This window comes from Nannospalax galili, unplaced genomic scaffold (assembly GCF_000622305.1).
Source record: "Nannospalax galili isolate Female #2095 unplaced genomic scaffold, S.galili_v1.0 scaffold406, whole genome shotgun sequence".
Taxonomy (NCBI): domain Eukaryota; kingdom Metazoa; phylum Chordata; class Mammalia; order Rodentia; family Spalacidae; genus Nannospalax; species Nannospalax galili.
In genome coordinates, this window is record NW_008357033.1 from 4,233,042 (window position 1) to 4,250,265 (window position 17,224).

General features: G+C 46.7%; 2 protein-coding genes across 2 annotated transcripts in view; one reads left to right on the forward strand and one right to left on the reverse strand.

Annotated features, from left to right (window-relative positions):
* Tada3 (transcriptional adaptor 3) overlaps positions 1 to 3,815 on the reverse strand; it is a 10,592-nt gene extending 6,777 nt beyond the window's left edge. The window contains exons 1-4 of the mRNA XM_008854849.3: positions 3,336 to 3,815; positions 1,807 to 2,039; positions 892 to 1,142; positions 672 to 777 (exon numbers count right to left, since the gene is read on the reverse strand). Of these exons, the coding sequence (XP_008853071.1) occupies positions 672 to 777; positions 892 to 1,142; positions 1,807 to 2,013 (564 nt within the window). The 5' untranslated portion in view covers positions 2,014 to 2,039; positions 3,336 to 3,815. The remainder of the gene's footprint in view (positions 1 to 671; positions 778 to 891; positions 1,143 to 1,806; positions 2,040 to 3,335) is intronic.
* Positions 3,816 to 3,917: 102 nt separating this feature from the next.
* Arpc4 (actin related protein 2/3 complex subunit 4) lies at positions 3,918 to 16,980 on the forward strand. Its single transcript, XM_008854848.2, has 6 exons — positions 3,918 to 4,204; positions 7,117 to 7,235; positions 9,516 to 9,627; positions 10,264 to 10,359; positions 11,987 to 12,157; positions 16,077 to 16,980. The coding sequence occupies exons 1-6, from the start codon at positions 4,088 to 4,090 to the stop codon at positions 16,080 to 16,082; spliced, it is 621 nt and encodes a 206-aa protein (XP_008853070.1). The 5' UTR covers positions 3,918 to 4,087; the 3' UTR covers positions 16,083 to 16,980.
* Positions 16,981 to 17,224: the final 244 nt, after the last annotated feature.

The following is a 17,224-nucleotide window of genomic DNA, read 5'->3' on the forward strand; positions in this document are numbered from 1 at the left end:
GCAGAAAAATAACTTATTTTAAATATTTCATTATTTAAATTTTTTATTATTTTAATTTTATGTGCATGAGTGTATTTCCTGCATGTATGTAAGTGTACTCATGTTGTACAATGTCTGTAGAGGTCAGAAGATGGTGTCAGATCCCCTGGAACGGGAATTAAGGATGGTTGTTAACTACCATGTGAGTGCTGGGATTCGAACTCAGGTCTTCTACAAGAATAGCCAGTGCTCTTAACTGCTGAGCCACCTCTCCAGCCCCTTATTATTTTGATTTTTTTATGTGTATGAATGTATTGCCTGCATGTGTGTAAGTATACCCGAGTCATGCAATGTCTGTGGAGATCAGAAGAGGGCATTAGATCCCCTGGCACTGGGAGCTACAGAAGGTTTCTTAACCACTGAGCCATCGCTCCAGCCCAAAATTAACTTTTATATATTAAATAAAGAGAAAGAGCTTCCTCTGGAGCCTAAAAGCAGGGAGAACATTCAGAGGCACTTTGGATAAAAAGCAAGGGAATGGGGGGGGTAGGGCAGACTTTACTGACAGGCACCTGAGACATCACCTTTGGGCTGAGGGTGTAACAAGAGGTAATACAGGCTTTACTACCTAGGATTTGGAGGCACCTATGAGTCTTCTAGTCTCCCACAGCTATGAGGCTCAGGGTTTCTACCTTGTAATGTTCAGCCTCATCTTCAGGGGGCTTCAAGAGCTCCTCAAGTGTTCGTACCTCCTCACTGGTGATGTCAGCACAATAGGGCTCCACAGAGGCCCAGAACCTGCAAAGAGAAGCAGACTCTGAGTAAGCACCTTGTGTCTTAGGCTTGCCCCCCTCCGAAGACTCCACTTCTGGAATCCCTTCTAGCTCCTTTCTATGTACTCAAGCCCAGAACCTGTTGGGGGCATCATTCTTGGGGATCCGTGGCACGTCGATTGGGTCATCAGTGAATTCATATTCTTGGATCTTGGGCTGAAGGTTTTTGGACTTGGGTCTTCCTGGACCAGGACCTGGCCCATGTCCTGCCTTCCCTTCCAGTTTCTGCTTCTTGGGCTTCCCATGTTTCGGGGGAGCACCAAGCTCATGGTCTCGACCCAGCTTCAGGAATCGTCGATCACCTTTCTTATCTTGCCAGTCAGTGAGGATCTGAAATTTACAGAGACTGTCACTGAGAAGGAGTTAAGAGACAGAGCAATTCTTTCCCCTATGAATAAATTAGGATCGAAAAATCCAAGGTTTTCCAGCTTTCTATTTCATAGACTCCTACTCATCCTTCAAAGATCTTTTTCTATGCCTTCTTACATGACTTTGTTCATCTAGTTCTGTTATTTGCATACATTCTCATTCACCTTTGTCACCCACGTTTATCACAGACTGTCCAGCAAAAAGGTTTATATAAAAAAAAAAAAAAAAAGACCATGCCCCAATGCATGTAAGTGCTGATGGTGATTTTTGGTGAAAGCAAGTTGCCTCTCAGCTAAACTTCATCTCAAACATCACCCTGCCTGGGAACCACCTCTGCACAGAACAATTGGCTGCACTATAGTCTTCTTCAGAAAACTCTTCCAAGGTTTCAGGGACCACAGTAAATAGTGTCCATCCTCTGAGACCCAGTTGGAATGGTATCTCCTCCTAACTGTGTCCCCAAGCCTTTGTTCCTGCACTGAAACCCAAGCATGCTGTTACAGGATTCCTATTCAGGTCTCTCTTCCCATCCATCCCTTGGCCTCAGCAGATCAAGCTAACCTAATGACCCATCCAATAATCTGACTCAGTCTATCTCTAGTGATGCCTCATCTTGGGGTATCACCTGGGTTTCAGCCTCAAGCACACGCAGTCGCCGGCTTGCAGAGGAAAGCAGGGTCTCAAGTTCCAGCTGCAGGGTGTCCAGTTCCTCAATTCCAATGCCATCGTCCTCTGAGCGGGCCAGCACTGCTGTGTAGCGGGGACAGACCTTCAGGTGGTCCACAGACTTGAAGTCATGAAACTGTAATGGGCAGTCCTTCAGCTCACTCATGGCCCAGGGAATGGGACCCTGTGGAGCTGGAGAAGAGAAGGCCATTGCTGGGAGACAGACTCACATGGGAGACAGCCTGGGAGATAGCCTTAACAAGGAAACTGGGCTTCAGGATCCTTACAGATAAGGCTGGGGACAAAGCTCCTACTCACAGAGCCTTGACTGGGCACCAAATTAGGGACAGAACTTATTTCACTGAATTCTGCACCTAACCTTTTATTTTTTGAGACAGGGACTCCCTGTAGTCCCAGCTGGCTTGGAATTCTCTATATAGACCAGGATGGCCTTGAACTCAGACATCTGCCTGCCTCTGTCTCCTGAGTACTAGGACTAAAGGCATGCTTCACCACGCCAGGCTAAGCAGGAGCTCTTTTACATAAAAGGAAACAGACTGAAAAGGCAGCCACACATGCCTAGGATGAGTGAAATATTGTTGTTCTTTTGTTTTGGTAGTACTGAACCTAGGCCTCTCACATGCTATATATCCAATCTTTTTGGTTGGCCTGGAACTCACTATGTAGATAAGGATAGCCTCAAACTCACCAGAGATCCACCTCTGCTCCCAAGTGGTGGGATTAATGGTGTGCATAACCACGCCCAGCTCGCCAATCCTTTTTTTTTTTTTTAATTAATAATTTATTTAGGGTTTTTTTTGACAGGCTCTCATACAGTCTAGGTTGGTCTCAAACTCACTATGTAGTCAAAGATGACCTTGAACTACTGACTGTTCTGTCTCCCAAGTGCTGGAATTAGAGGTGTGCACCCCAACGTTTGGTTCAGGCAATACTGGGGATCAAACCCAGGACCCTGTGTATGCTAGGCAAGCTCCTTACCAACTGAGCTACATTCCAGCCCCTTTTTATGAATTTTCATTTTGAGACACAGTCTCACTGTTGTCAGGCAGGCCTTGAACTTACTACAATCCACCTGTTTCAGCCTCCAGAGTTTACAAACCTGCACCGCAGGCCTGGCCTCCAGGCTGTAATTTGAACCCAAGTTGTCTTGCATCTGTAGCCCTAACCACCAAGATATACCACTGTACCCTGTCTTCCCCTCTCTTTTCCTAGCTTGGCTAAGCCTCAGAGTTTCTCCCAGCCTCTCCTTTGTTTCACCCCATTCCACTTTTCCCCTTCTCGACGTCCCTAGCTAGTTTGGAACGCGGGCTAATCAACCAGAATTAAGTTCCAGTCCATTTTTCTCATGTGCCTCACCGAACATGTTATGAAACCCAAGTCTCCGTTTTTCCAGGATAAATGATGCCTCGGTCTGTTTCCCCATAAAATGTATGAATCTGCTAAATGGGGATTAACAAGAGTACCTACCTCCCTGGGATGTTCTGAGGTGATTAAAAGGTGATGCTCGTCAAGAGCCCAGTTCAGTGCCTGGCACAGAAGTGGGACTGCTTAATGGCTGGCTCCACCCGTGGATCGCCCCAACGTCCCGCCTCCAGGGTCCGGGTCCTCTAGAGAGCCTTCAACGCAACCCCAGCCTTTGCCTTCTCTCCACTGCCTCCTACGACCACCCCCCCGCCCCGACCGCAGAAGGGGGCGGGGAGTTCTGGTCGTTCGGAGCAACCGCCCCGGAACAGGCTATGGGCGGGCCCCTGCAGAAGACGCGGGGGTGGGGAGTGGGCCAGCCCACGGTGGCCTGAGGGGAAGGGTATCACAGGTCCTCAACGCCTGGGGCGACTCCTAGGAAGCAGCCCGGAGCTGGGGCGGGGCTCCGTAGCCGAGATCTCAGCGCTGGCAGCCCCGCCAAGCCCCAGGGCTGCAGGCAGGAGGGACCGGGAGAAAAGCTGCAGGAGCAACACCGGAAGAGGCGTCGGGCTCCTCGGGCTCCGCTTGTCCTAATTTGGTGTCCAACCTGAGGTCGGGCTGTACTATTTCCCGAACTGGGGGGAAGTTGACGCCAAGGCGACCGGAGCCAAAGGCGCTGGCGAGAGGTGCATAGGCCTGAGAGTTCCGAGTGTCGACGTGTCCCTCTGGGACTGTAACGGTGTCCAAGCAGTCCCAGCGTGGGAGCGTCGCGGGGATCCAAACGTTCTTTGGCTCGCCCGCCCCCATCCTCAGCGGAGATGGTACTGCCCGGAAGTGCGGACGGAGTCTGCGGCTGCGCCTCTTGCGAAAGGGCAGGGTCCCGGGACTGGTCACTTCCGCACTTCCGCTTTCCGGCCCAGCCAGCGCCCGCGATGGTGAGAGGGCCGGGGCCGGGGTCCCGTATGCTTGGCTGAGGGCTGTGGGTCTTGCTACGAAGGCGGGCAGCCGGGGAATGCTGTGGATGAGAGGGCGCGATGAGGACGGGTGGGAGAGAGCGGGGCGGGGGGCGAGGACGAAGGGACGAGTTGGGGGACTGCCTGGGAAGGAGCAGGCCTTGAGGGTTCAGGGCGGGTTTCCCAGGCAGGCAAGAATGTCCCCGAAGCTCGGAGGAGGGAGGAACCCGGGCTTCTAGTGGGGTTGAGCGTTGGAGGCAGAGGCCTCGTAGCCTCTAAATACACCTCCTTCCTTGTCCTCGCCTGCCTTCTTGACCCCACTGTGTCCGGAGACAGTTGTCCACTTTTCTTTACGCCCATGTCGATCCCACCAGCCTTGCTTCTAAAGCCTAATGAAAGATCTCGTGTGCTGCAGTCATTCAGACTCCTCCCTGGTCTGCGCTGTCCTGTGTTGACCTTACTTTGTGTGAATTCTGATATTGCTGGTCCTTCCCTTCCTCGGAGTGCAGGGATCTGGTATAAGTGGGCCTTCTGTGGAGTTGTGACTGTGGCTCACCAGCTTCCTCTGCCCAGTGCTTTCCCAGGTGATAACCTATCTGCTGCTGGCTTTGATGGCTATCTGCCTTCTGGCAACTTCTTTCGTAGTTCAATCTAATGATCCATCTGTGGTGAAAACATCTTAAAAGTAGACCCTCTTGTTCAAAAGTCACCTGCATTTCTAAACTTGCTTTCTTGTGTGTTTCATGTCCTGTTTTCATAGTTCAGCTAGAAGCCTGTGGTTTGCCTTTTGATTGAGTTTTCAAAGTTCAAGTTTATTGTGATTCATGCAGCTATTTGCTAAGGGGCAGATATCACAGGACTAGTCACTAAAATTCACCTTTAGATTGCTTTCTATGAATATTGACAAAACAGGTATCCACTACACAGTAGAGAACATTTCCATTACTCCTCAGATGGTCCTCTCCACCCACAATCACTGATTTTTTTTTTTTTTTTTGGTCTTTTTGAGACAGGGTCTCTGTAGCTCCAGCTGTCCTGGAACTCACTATATAGATCAGGCTGGCCTTGAACTCACAGAGATCCGCCTGCCTCTGCCTTTTGAGTGCTGGGATTAAAGGTGTGCGCCACCTCACCCAGCCTCAATCACTAATTTTTGCCTTTGGTTGTCATATAAAATTCTCTAGTATATAGACTTATTTTTGTGGGCTGGGTATTGAACCCAAGGCCTCACACATGCCAAGGAAGTGTCCTGCTGCTGAGCTCCGATAGTGGTCCACTGGTGAGACTTAGTTGTGTTTTTCTTTATCCTCTGTCCCTGGTGTCATTCCAGCCCCTGTGATGCTGTGCCCCCCCCCCATCTTAGTCTTTCAGCAGCTCTCCTGTACAACCTTCTCTGTGTGTCTCACTTCCCTCTCCAATCCATTCTCCAGAGAGCCTCTGTGCAGCTGCACTCATGTAACTTCCTCCTCAGAAAGCCCCAGTAGTTGCCTGCCACATTAAAAGAAAAGCTAATTCACTGGACTGGCATTCTAGGTACTCTGTGAGCTTATCCCAGCCATTTAGAATGCTTCTCATGTACAGAAATCTTGTATTTGTTAATACTTTGGGAGTTCTTTTTAAAAATATTTTCATATTATGTGTATGGGTGTATTGCCTGCGTGTAAGTGCACCTGTGTCATGTAGTGTGGGTGGATATCAGAAGAGGGCATTAGATTCTCCTAGAACTGGAGTTATGGATGTTTGTTAGCCACCATGTGGATGCTGGAAATCAAACCCAGGTCCTCTGCAAGAACAACCAGTGCTCTTAACCACTGAGCCATTTCTCCACCTACTTTGGGAACTCTTAATGCCCCTTTGTGTAAAGTCTAATCCTGCTTGACTTAATTTCATTTGTTCAGTTATTCTGCAGGAAATTAGTAAGATTATATATAGGAGGTATTAAGCAAGTTGCAATCTACATAACTGAATAAATTTGATATCTGTTGACCACGGGAATTACAGTCTAGTGAAGAATTCACTTTCATTGTGATGAGTTTTCCATTGTAAATTATATGCAAAGTGCATACCATAATTTACAACAAATGCATTGAGAAGGAAGTAAAGGCCTCTTTGAGGAAGGAAGAGGCCTTCTCTAATAAGTTGAGTTCCAAGGGACTGACCTAAGCAAAGAGAGGGGGAAATCATGCAGATGATGGTTCACCATGTCAAAACCCCTGAGGTGAGACAGAACCTGACCCAGCTGTAACTGACCAGTGTAGTAGACTGTTCCCTCTACTAGAAATGCCTTGTTCTTTTTGTCATTGTAAAATTCTGATCCTGCATCTTGTCAAAGCAAGTTTCTTTTGCCAGTACAGACTATTTATATTTCCGGTTATTTTATACTTCATTCTCCATTAGACCTTAATTCCTCACTTAGTTGAGCTATTTAAGGGTAGAGATGATCTTTCTTTGAATTCCCAGCTAGTCCAGTGCCTGAATCTGTATAATTTGGTGTATAGATGGAGGACATTCATTAGTGTGTCTAGTGTTTACCTACCCTCAACACTGGTCATAGTTAGGACTAGGTAATTTTCTGTTGTGTATCTCAGGATGTTGAGCAGCATGACTGGCCTCTGTCCACTTAGTGTCCATAGTCCTCCTCTCCCCCAATCATCACAATTAAAAATGGATGTCTCCACATTGCTAAATGTCCCCGATGGGCAGAGTTGTGTGTTGTTGAGAACTGCTGCTCAAGATTGAGACTTGAATATATCTGGAAGCTGAATCTTTCTGTTCTGTCATGTCTAAGAGCTGAAAGTCCTCAGTACTGCCTATATTTTGTAGGCGCTACATAAGGGAGTAACTTTTGTGGGGCATATTCTGATCTTTCCCATTGCTTGGGTTTATTCCTACAGACTGCCACTCTCCGCCCTTACCTCAGTGCCGTGCGGGCCACGCTGCAGGCTGCCCTCTGCCTGGAGAACTTCTCTTCCCAGGTTGTCGAACGACACAACAAGCCAGAGGTGGAAGTCAGGTAGGGAGGGAAAAGGCTAGAGTGGGGCTAAGGGGTTCAACACACAGGGGTGACCCCTGTTTAAAGCTCACTACGAACTTTCATCTTGTTGCCAGATGAATGGTTCCCAATTTGGAATTAAGAAAATAGGGTCAGTGGGTTGGCAGGGCAAAACCCATGGGAAACCTTCACTAGAGCCAAGATTCCTAACACAAGGTGTGACTTCTTAGAACAGGGCTGTTCTTATATCTCCTGTGGCATTATTCAACTCACTGGCAATTCCCTGCAATGTCACCTCTACTTTTCTAATTTAAGGATCAAAATTTTATTTTTTATCATTATTATTACTGCCTATCAGCCTAGACCGTCTTACCACCTACTATTCCATATTTTGAATGATTTTCCTTTAACTGATGATCATTTCCTAAAATAAATTTATTGTTCCCCATTGAAATTTTTTTCCTTTGGTCTTTTGAGATGTTCTCCCTGTAGCCCCAGTTGACCTAGAACTCAGTATGTAGGCCAGGCTGGTCTTGAACTCTCAGAGATCCGCCTGCCTCTGCCCTCCAAGTGCTGGGACTAAAGGGGTAAGTGCACGCATCCCGTGCAATGACCGCGGAGGACAGAAGAGGCCATTGGATCCCCTGGAACTGAGGCCATGGACAACTGTTAGCTGCCGTGTGGGTGCTGGGATTCAAACCCAGGTCCTCTACAAGAACAGCTAGTGTTCCTAACTGCTAAGCCATCTCTCCAGCCCCTTATTATTATTATTATTATCTTTTTTTTTTTTTTTCTTTTTGAAGCAGGGTCTCCCTGTAGCCCCAGCTGTCCTGGAATGTACTATGTAGACCAGGCTGGCCTTGAACTCACAGATATCCTCTTGCCTTTGCCTCCCAAGTGCTGGGACTACAGGTGTGTGCCACCACGCTCAGCTTTATTTATTTATTTATTTATTTATTTATTTAATGTGTATGTGTGTATTGCCTACATACAGGTAAGTACACCAGTGTCATGCAGTGCCCACCGAGAACAGAAGAGACTGTTGGAACCCCTGGAACTGGAGTTACAGACAGTTGTTAGCTGCCATGTGGGTGCTGGGATTCGAACCCAGATCTTCTGCAAGAACAGTCAGTGTTCTTAATCGCTGAGCCATCTCTCCAGTCCCAGATCAGGCTGGTCTTGATCTCACAGAGATCTGCCTGTCTCTGCCTCCCAAGTGCTGGGATCAAAGGTGTGTGCCACCACACCTGTCTCCCCATTGAAATTCAACCCTGCCAGAAAATGGTATATGCTTGTTAATCCCAGCATGTGGGAGGCTGCAGCAGCAGAAGGACCACAAGTTCAAGGCCAGTCTCTCAAGAAACAAAAGAAGAATAAAAGGGGATCAGGGGGGCTTATAATTGATTTAATCCATGTTATCACATGGATTAGATGACGCAGATGTTTTTGTTAGGGATTGATCCCAGACCCCTGGGCATGCTAGGCACATACTCTACAACTGCGTGATTGATATAACTTGAAATCAGTCAAAACTAATGTTAGGATGAACTATGTTGTGTTCTATGTGGTTTTTAATAGGTATTTTTAAATGGTAACAGCTCACAGGTATCAAATAACCTTTATAGATAGCTAGAGAGTTGGTGTCAACTCAAGACCTGAGCTGACAAAGTCCTCACTGATCAATAATGGAATTCTTCCAGATTGGTGTTTAAAAGAGACCAGAGCTAAGGGTATGTGGCTCAGTGTAGAGTACTTGCCTAGTGTGGCCCAGGGCCCTGACTTCACCCTCCAGCACTGAATAAAGAACGAAAAAGGAGATCAGTTTGTTCAATTTTAGGGTGCCCTGCTTGCTACTGTTTTGTTGTTTTTTGAGAAAGCGTCTCCCTGTAGTCCCAGCTAGCTTAGAACTTGCTATGTAAACTAGGCTAGCCTCACAACAGATATCTGCCTGCCTCTGCCTCCTGTGTGCTGGGATTAAGGTGTGTGCCGCCACACTGGGCTCACCTGACCTTTTTTGATCTCTCAGCTCTCACCCTTGAATTATGACTCAGTCATTTCAAAAAAGGAGATGAAGATTCCAACAGGGTAACTTGCCTAAAGAAGGTAGCAGAAGGCTGCATTTCATGCCCTTTTCGGGCCCTATGCTGTTCCTACTGGAAAGCATGTTTCCTGACCTCTGAGCACCATGCTTATGAGTGTTAAATTCCTTGAACTCTCTTGAGTAGTGATTCCAGGACCTGCTGTAGGTTGCTGTGGCTGTTTAGTTCCTCTGTAAGCAGCTTCTAATTTTTGTGTTTTTAGGAGTAGCAAAGAGCTCCTGTTGCAACCTGTTACCATCAGCAGGAATGAGAAGGAAAAGGTGCTAATTGAGGGCTCCATCAATTCTGTGCGGGTCAGCATTGCTGTGAAACAGGTGAGTCACCATGAAGGAGGCCAGTGTTAGGAGCTCTTTCAGAAAGCCTGAGCTTGGTTCCTAGCATCCATGTCAGGCAGCTCATAACTGCCTGTAACTCCAGCTCCAAGGGGAATCTGATGTCTCTAGCCACTGGGCACCTGCATTCATGTACCCATATCCACACACACACACACCCATACATATAATTAAAAACTTTAAAAGTGCCATGGATCCCCATCTAAAAGGTTAGTGTGTTGGATTCAGAGCCTGCTTTGTGAGATGGTTGGCCAGAGCAAATCAGTGAAGGCAGGAACACGTGTCCATAATCCTGGAACTGGGATGGAAAACTCAAGGCCAGTCTAGGCTACTTGGTAAGTCTATTTCAAAAACAAACAGAAAACATAGATCAGGTCAGTAGAATAAAATAACAGCAACCCTGTCTCAAAGGCCTTGCTCTGGATTAGATGACAAGGAAAAAGTAGGCAGGGCCATGCGGCCAGTTCAGGTCCAGTCAAAATACAGCCGTCTGGGCTCCTGATACCAAAGCCCTCTACCTCCAGTGAGCCTGGGGAAATATTGGGACCAGAAAGGCAGGCTCCAGGGTAGCTTAGAGTGTCAGCTTCCAGAGCTGTCTTTAATTTTTGCTTCCACCAGGCTGATGAGATCGAGAAGATTTTATGCCATAAATTTATGCGCTTCATGATGATGCGAGCAGAGAATTTCTTTATCCTTCGAAGGAAACCAGTGGAGGTAAGGCCTGTGCATTGGATATTTATAATTGCCGTGATTCTGTCACTGGGTGGCCTGGGGTTATTTTGGGGTTTTTTGGTATTAGGGATGGAACCCAAGGTTTTGCATATGTTAGGTCTGTGTTGTACCACTGGGCTACATCCTCAGTCCTTGGGTTGTTTTTGTTGTTTGGAGACAGAATCTTCTTATAGCCCCAGCTGGCCTGGAGCTGGCTATGTAGACGATTTCACAGAGATCTGCCTGCTTCTGCCTCCTGAGTGCTGGGATTAAAGCCATGTGCTACCAAGCCCAGCATGGAGGTGTTTCTTGAACTATGATTGCTGTTTCTCTGACTAGAGGGCATTACTGCCTAGTTGGTACTTTGATCTCAGCTTCTATGGTAGTGAGGGAGATGAGGCACATAAGATTTGGGTCTGCGGGTTGCTTATCTTAGAGCTGTTTATAGTAGCACAGGCCTGGGATTCCAGTATTGGGGAGGCTAAGGCAAGAGAATCATGGCTTTGGGGGCCAGCCTAGGCTGCATTTGAGACCTAATCTCAAAAACAAAACAAGAGGGCTAGAGAGAAGGCTCAATAGTTCTGAGTACTGGCTGCTCCTGCAGAAGACCTGGATTTGGTTCCCAGCACCCACATGTGGCCAAAAACTGTCCTTAACTCCAGTTCCAGGGGATCTGACACCATCTTATGGCCTTGTCAGGCATTGCATATATGTGGTATACATGTAGACAAAATACTTATACACATAAAACAAATTTAAAAATTAAAAACAGCTGGGCGTGGTGGTACATGCCTTTAATCCCAGCACTCTGGAGGCAGAGGCAGGAGGATCTCTGTGAGTTCACAGCCAGCCTGGTCTACATAGTTCCAGGACAGCTGGGGCTACAGGGAGACCCTGTCTCAAAAAGACCAAAAGAAAAAAAAAAATTAAAAACAGAAATACCTTCCTAAGCTCTGCCAACTGAAAACATTGAATCTCTTGTTGCCTGACTTTGTACTTGAATGCACGTGAATCCTCTCCATAGGCTCCCTGCCAAATCAACCTAAAATATCCACAGTGACTGATCAGCAGCCACCATGGAGAGCAGCACAGACCACATCTGACATATCAGATATGCTGGCCAAAGTCTTCCTCATCCTGAATCAAATTCTCTCTCCTGGTCCTAGATGTAACCTCTGGGGCTACCCAGAGTAAATGAAATTATTTTCCTCAAATACCCTCCCCTAGTGAAAGACCCTAGTCCCATCCCTCTTGCATGTCAGTCCTCCTGGGCTGTTCAGTATTGAATTCTTTGAAACAAGAGATGAAGTCCCTTGCCTGTTGTGCCACACTCTTCTTGAGATACCTGACATATGCAAAATTCTGAACTGGGTTCAGTTGCTTGGGTCCAACAAGCACAGGCACATGAATGCACATACAAACACATGTTCACATACACCATGAGGAGGGCTCAAAAAAGCCCTCCTAAGCAGGTGGACTGCTGAATGAAGGATGTGTACCTTGGGAAAAGATCATAGCTACCTAGATACCTGTGTGTGATTGGGGAGAAGACACTGCAGCTAAGCATCCCTGGGGTGCTAATTTTGTCTTGTTTCTTCTCTCCCTCCTCCCTTCTTTCTTCCTTCCCTAGGGGTATGACATCAGCTTTCTGATCACTAACTTCCACACAGAGCAGATGTACAAACACAAGTTGGTGGACTTTGTGATCCACTTCATGGAGGAGATTGACAAGGAGATCAGTGAGATGAAGCTGTCAGTCAATGCCCGAGCCCGCATTGTGGCAGAAGAATTCCTCAAGAATGTAAGTAGGGCTTCCCTGCTCTCTGCCAGCTCTGCCAGAGGTGGAGGGAGCCATGGGTTCTGCTGGGAAAGTGGCACTGACAGGATGGTCCCATTTCGTCAGTCCCCTTTGCAGCATAAGGTGCTTTGAAACCATAAGGCTGCAGGCTGTTTCTGAGAACTGTAGAACGTTTTCCTTTTCCGGGCATCTAGGATGCCTCTTATCCTCTTATCTCTTATGGGAATGTAGACATTGATTCTGCATCTTAAAATGTCTACATAGTCATGGGGACTGGAGAGATGACTTGGTGGAAGAACACTGGCTGCTCTTCCAGAGGACCCAGGTTCAGTGCCCAGCACTCACATGGTGGCTAATAGCCAGCCATCTGCAACTCTAGTTCCAGAGAATTTGATGCCCTCTTTTGGACATTACATGTATGTGGTATATTTACACATATATGCAGGCAAAACACTCAAACATGCTGGGTAAGGTGAGGCACCCCTTTAATCCTGGCACTTGGGAGACAGAGGTAGGTGGATCTGTCTACCTGGGAGTGAGTTCAAGACCAACCTGGCCTCTACATAGTGAGTTCCAGGCCAGCCAGGGCTATAGGGAGACCCTGTCTCAAAAGGATGAAAAAAACAAAAAACAAAAAAACCCCAAAAAACACACACATAAAAATAACTTCAAGAAATTGTTTAAATGAGGCAAATGAAGTAGACATGGGAATTCTGAGAACACAAAACAGTTCATCATTGTGTAATTCCACTTATCAAACGGACAAATATTTTTGTTCGGTGTCTGTTTGTCAGGCTTAATATTATGGTTCCTTCAACATTACATGTTTACATGGTTACTTTAACATCCCATTACTCATGGCTTATGGCCTCCAGATCCGTCTGAAACTGTCTGTGGCCATCTAACTGGAAGGAATACAGTGCTGAAGAAGAGGGATTGTTTACACTGAGGAACTAATGGCATGGCTGTGCTTGTTTAGATACTCAGGATATACAACTGCCTTCCAAACAATCTTTGGTTTGTTGATACGTTCCACTCACAGTTGACTGTGATCTCTCAGTGGTGGAGTTACTGTTTATTCCTACCAGTGCAAGCCAGACCCAACTCAGAAGGAGCTCAGATTACTAAAAAAGGAAATTACACCCACTTCCTCTGGGATTTAATTATCCTGTGGGTGGCCAGTGTACAAGGCCACTGTACTGTGCACAAGACAGTGTGTTTGGCATGCTCATGAATCAGACCCCTGAGTGTTGGCCTGGCTCCTCTGCCTTCTCAGGCATGTCACTGAACTGCTCACCTAAGCCTCGGGTTCCTTAGCTATGAAGTAAGGATGCTATTAATATGTACTTTCCAGACTGGTTAAGCAGTAAGTGAGATCACATAAGAGTACCTGGTGCAAAAACTTCCCAGATATGGGAACACCATAGTTTCAGGACCACGGAACAAAAATGCCTCTAGGTTCATTCAACCAAGGGGAAGATAGTGCTTATCCTAATTTAGTATTTGGCCTAATTATTCAATATTCATTTATGATACTTTAACATTTTTATAGGGTTACTATAGCTTAAAAAGCATGTTCTCAGGTATGGTGGTACATACTTTTAATCCCAGCATGCAGGAGGCAGAGTTCAAGGCCAGCCTGGTTCACATATCTTCCAGGCTATGGTAGTGCTACATAGTGAAACCCTATCTCAAAATAAATAATAAATAAAAATCATTTAGACTGGAGAGATGGCTCAGGGGTTAAAAGTACGTGCTGTTCTTGCAGCGGACTCAGGTTGTAGCACTCACATGACTGCTCACAACTGTGTAATTTTTTTAAGTATGTTATTGATTTCTCACACAAAATAGAGGTCTAATGCTCCTATACTTTGAGCGTGTGATAAGTTTGACATGTTCTTTTTCCTGTTTTTTTTTTTTTTTTTTTGGTCTTTTTGAGACAGGGTCTCCCTGTAGTCCCAGCTGGCCTAGAACACTATGTAGACCAGGCTAGCCTCAAACTTGCAGAGATCCACCTGCTTCCTCCCAAGTGCTGGGACTAAAGGGGTGTGCCACCAAGCCTGGCTAAAATCTTTTTTTTTTTAAGTATTTATTTATTTATTTTTTTTTTTTGAGACAGGGTCTCCCTCTAGACCCAGCTGGTCTGGAACTCGCTGTGTAGATCAAGCTGGTCTTGAACTCACAAAGATTCACCAGCTTCTGCCTCCCACGTGCTGGGAATAAATTCATGGGCCACCACACCCAGCTTATTTCATTTTATGTACAAGAGTATTGCCTTCGTGAATGTAAGTACGCCTGTGGAGGTCAGAAGGCATCAGATGCCCCTGGAACTGGAGTTATGGATGGTTGTTAGCTACATGTGGATGCTGGGAATCGAACAAGAATGTAGATCAAGGTTTTCTAATTTAAGCATCCAAGACAGTACCCACAGTATCTGGCAGTGATTACAAAGTCATATGCACAGGTCAGGCAGGTAGAGCATGTGGGCAAGGTGGGCTTCGTAGGGATCTGGTAAGTACATGCCTCTGGAAAGGGTTGCCATCGTGCAGCTACAGCCTATCATGACCTCATTGTCCAAGTATTTCTTTTCTTTTGAAGAGCTCAGGACTGAACCTTGCCCATTCTACTCAAGCATACTAATACTGAGCTCTACACTAATATATCCCTGCTTTCTTTTTACATTTTATTTTTAGATATCATCCCACTGTGTAGCTCAAGGAGGCCTCAGTGCAATCCTCCTGCATCGGCCACCATAGAAGCTGGGATTATGAGGCCAGCTCAGATTTTTCTAATGACCCTTCGCCGAAATTCAGATTTGTGATATCTGTTAGATCTTTTGATTTATAGTATTGAACATCATGTTGACCAAACAGTCTTGGGTTGTGTTCAGTCATAAGTTATTAATGATCAGTATCTAGTTGTAAAGTGTCCAAGATTGTTCTCAGCACCATGGGGATACCTGAGGGGAGAAAGCAAGCCTTTCTTTCCTTCCCTCATCTCCCTTTCCCTCCCCTTCCAGGAAGCAGGGTTTCATGTAGCCATAGCTGAGGATGGCCTTGAACTCTGAGCTTTGATCCTCATGCCTCCACTTTCCAAGTGCTAGAATTTCTACTGTGTAGCACCAAAGATCAGACAGCTTTTTTTTTTTTTTAGTTTTTTTCTTTGATTTATTTATTTTTATTTTATGAGTTTTTTGTCTTTGTGTATGTAAGTACACTCATATCATACAATGCCCTTGGAGACCAGAAGAGGGCATCAGATCCCTTGAAACTGGAGTTAGAGACTGTAGTTAGCCACCATATGTATGCTGGGAACTAAACCTGTATTCTCTATAAGAGTAGCCAGTGCTCTTAAGCTCTAAGCCATCTCTCCAGCCTCTGAATTATTTTTGTTTTATGTGTATGAGTATTTTGCCTGCATGAATGGAAGTGCACCACATATGTACAATGCCTACAGAAGCCAGAAGAGGCCATCAGATCCCCTGGAACTGGAGTTGTGGACAGTTGTTAGCTGTCATGTGGGTGCCAGGAATTGAACCCAGGTCCTCTGCAAGAGCAGCCAGTGCTCTCAACCATTGAGCCATCTATCCAGCCTGGTCACCCAGAGTTTTGATAGAGTACCAGATCTTGGTCCCCTCTCTCCTTGCCTCACTGAGCCCTCAACCCCTTTGCATGTCTAAAGGCAGCTTCAGTTGCCAAACAAGCTGTAAGGAAACCCTCACCACTTAATTTTTCTGCCTTATCTAGTTAAAGGTTTCAGGTCAGTGCTTCAAGTCACTGCTGAAGGCTGACTGAATTAAAAATGTTAATAAGGTATCATAGGCCAACCCACCTCTCAGAGAACTGAACAATCAGCCCCCCCTCCCTGGAACAGGTGCATCAGGATACAGTAGACATTCACTCTCTCTTGGTTCTCTTGACAGTTTTAAACCATCTGGCTGGATCTCGTGGCCTTCCCCTCAGCCTCCCCTGTGTCTCTGTGTCTGCGAAGGTGTCTTGGAGTCACTCCCCAGAGCGGCAGCAGAAGCAGCAGCAGCAGCTGGGAGCTGGGTCGGGTGGGCATTGGATATGGGAGGGGGGTGTGGTATGCTTGCTAACTGGGCAAGAAAGCAGCAGTGGACCTGCCCCAAGGTCATATGTGCCTGGTCAGGCTGGCTTCTGATGTTCAGTCTCCTGGGCCGAGACAGATTTTTTTTAACATCTTGAAACTTAAACTCTGTGCTTGTAGGAGACTGTAACCTTTTTGTCTTTTTTTTTTTTTTTTTTTTTTTTTTTTTTAAACAGCCTCCACCTCTAGTGGCTGTGACCGGTCCCAGTGATTGTACCTTATTGGTCGCTGTGGGTCTGGGCGGGCCTGGAGCCAGAAGGCGACTATTTTTCCTGTGCCACCCCAGGTGGAGAGAGAGAGAGGTTTCAGACTCCAGTTTCTCTTCCTTGCTGTCTTATTTGCAATCCTCCTTAGGCCCAGTAGAGGTGGTAGGGACCCTCTACTAGCTTTCTGAGCTCTTCTTGAGCTCAGCACTGGCTGGGAACAAGGGTTGAATCCATGTTTGCCAGTCAGGCATAGGAGCTAAGGCCCCAGAACCAGGCATCTTCTGGCTGCAGGGGCCACCTGGTGCCCTCCCCGCCTCCCCAGCTGAGAGGCGCCACATCTCACCTAGTCTGGGTACAGTGCCTGTGTTGCAGGTGGAGAGGTGAGTCCTCCAGAGCGCCCAGCTGGGCCTTGCCTACTCTGGCTCCTCTGCTCCCATGCTCGCTGTCTCTGATTCTGGTGGATCCTCCCTTCCCCTAATTAAAGTCTCTTCCTGCCCCTTTGGGGCTGCATGAGGTCTGTGCTCTGTGTATATATGTGAAAGGAAGGGTATTTTGTTTCCTGAGGCTGTGTGACTGGCACTTGAGCCTGGAGCTCCCCACCAGACAATCTGGTGATTGGTCCTTGCCCCAATCCAGAGATTGCTTTCACTCCAGCCCAGGCTCTGTTTCTGAAAATGTCCTTCCTGTGCAGAGCTGTAGTGCTGTTCACATAATGCTCTCATTTGGGCATAAAGTAACATCAGAAACAGTGATTCCA

Coding starts and splice junctions, on each gene's coding strand:
- Arpc4 (XM_008854848.2), top strand. CDS start 4,088: ATGGTACTGCCCGGAAGTGCGGACGGAGTCTGCGGCTGCGCCTCTTGC. Junction 4,205..7,116: donor CCCAGCCAGCGCCCGCGATG/GTGAGAGGGCCG, acceptor TTATTCCTACAG/ACTGCCACTCTCCGCCCTTA. Junction 10,360..11,986: donor TTCGAAGGAAACCAGTGGAG/GTAAGGCCTGTG, acceptor TTCCTTCCCTAG/GGGTATGACATCAGCTTTCT.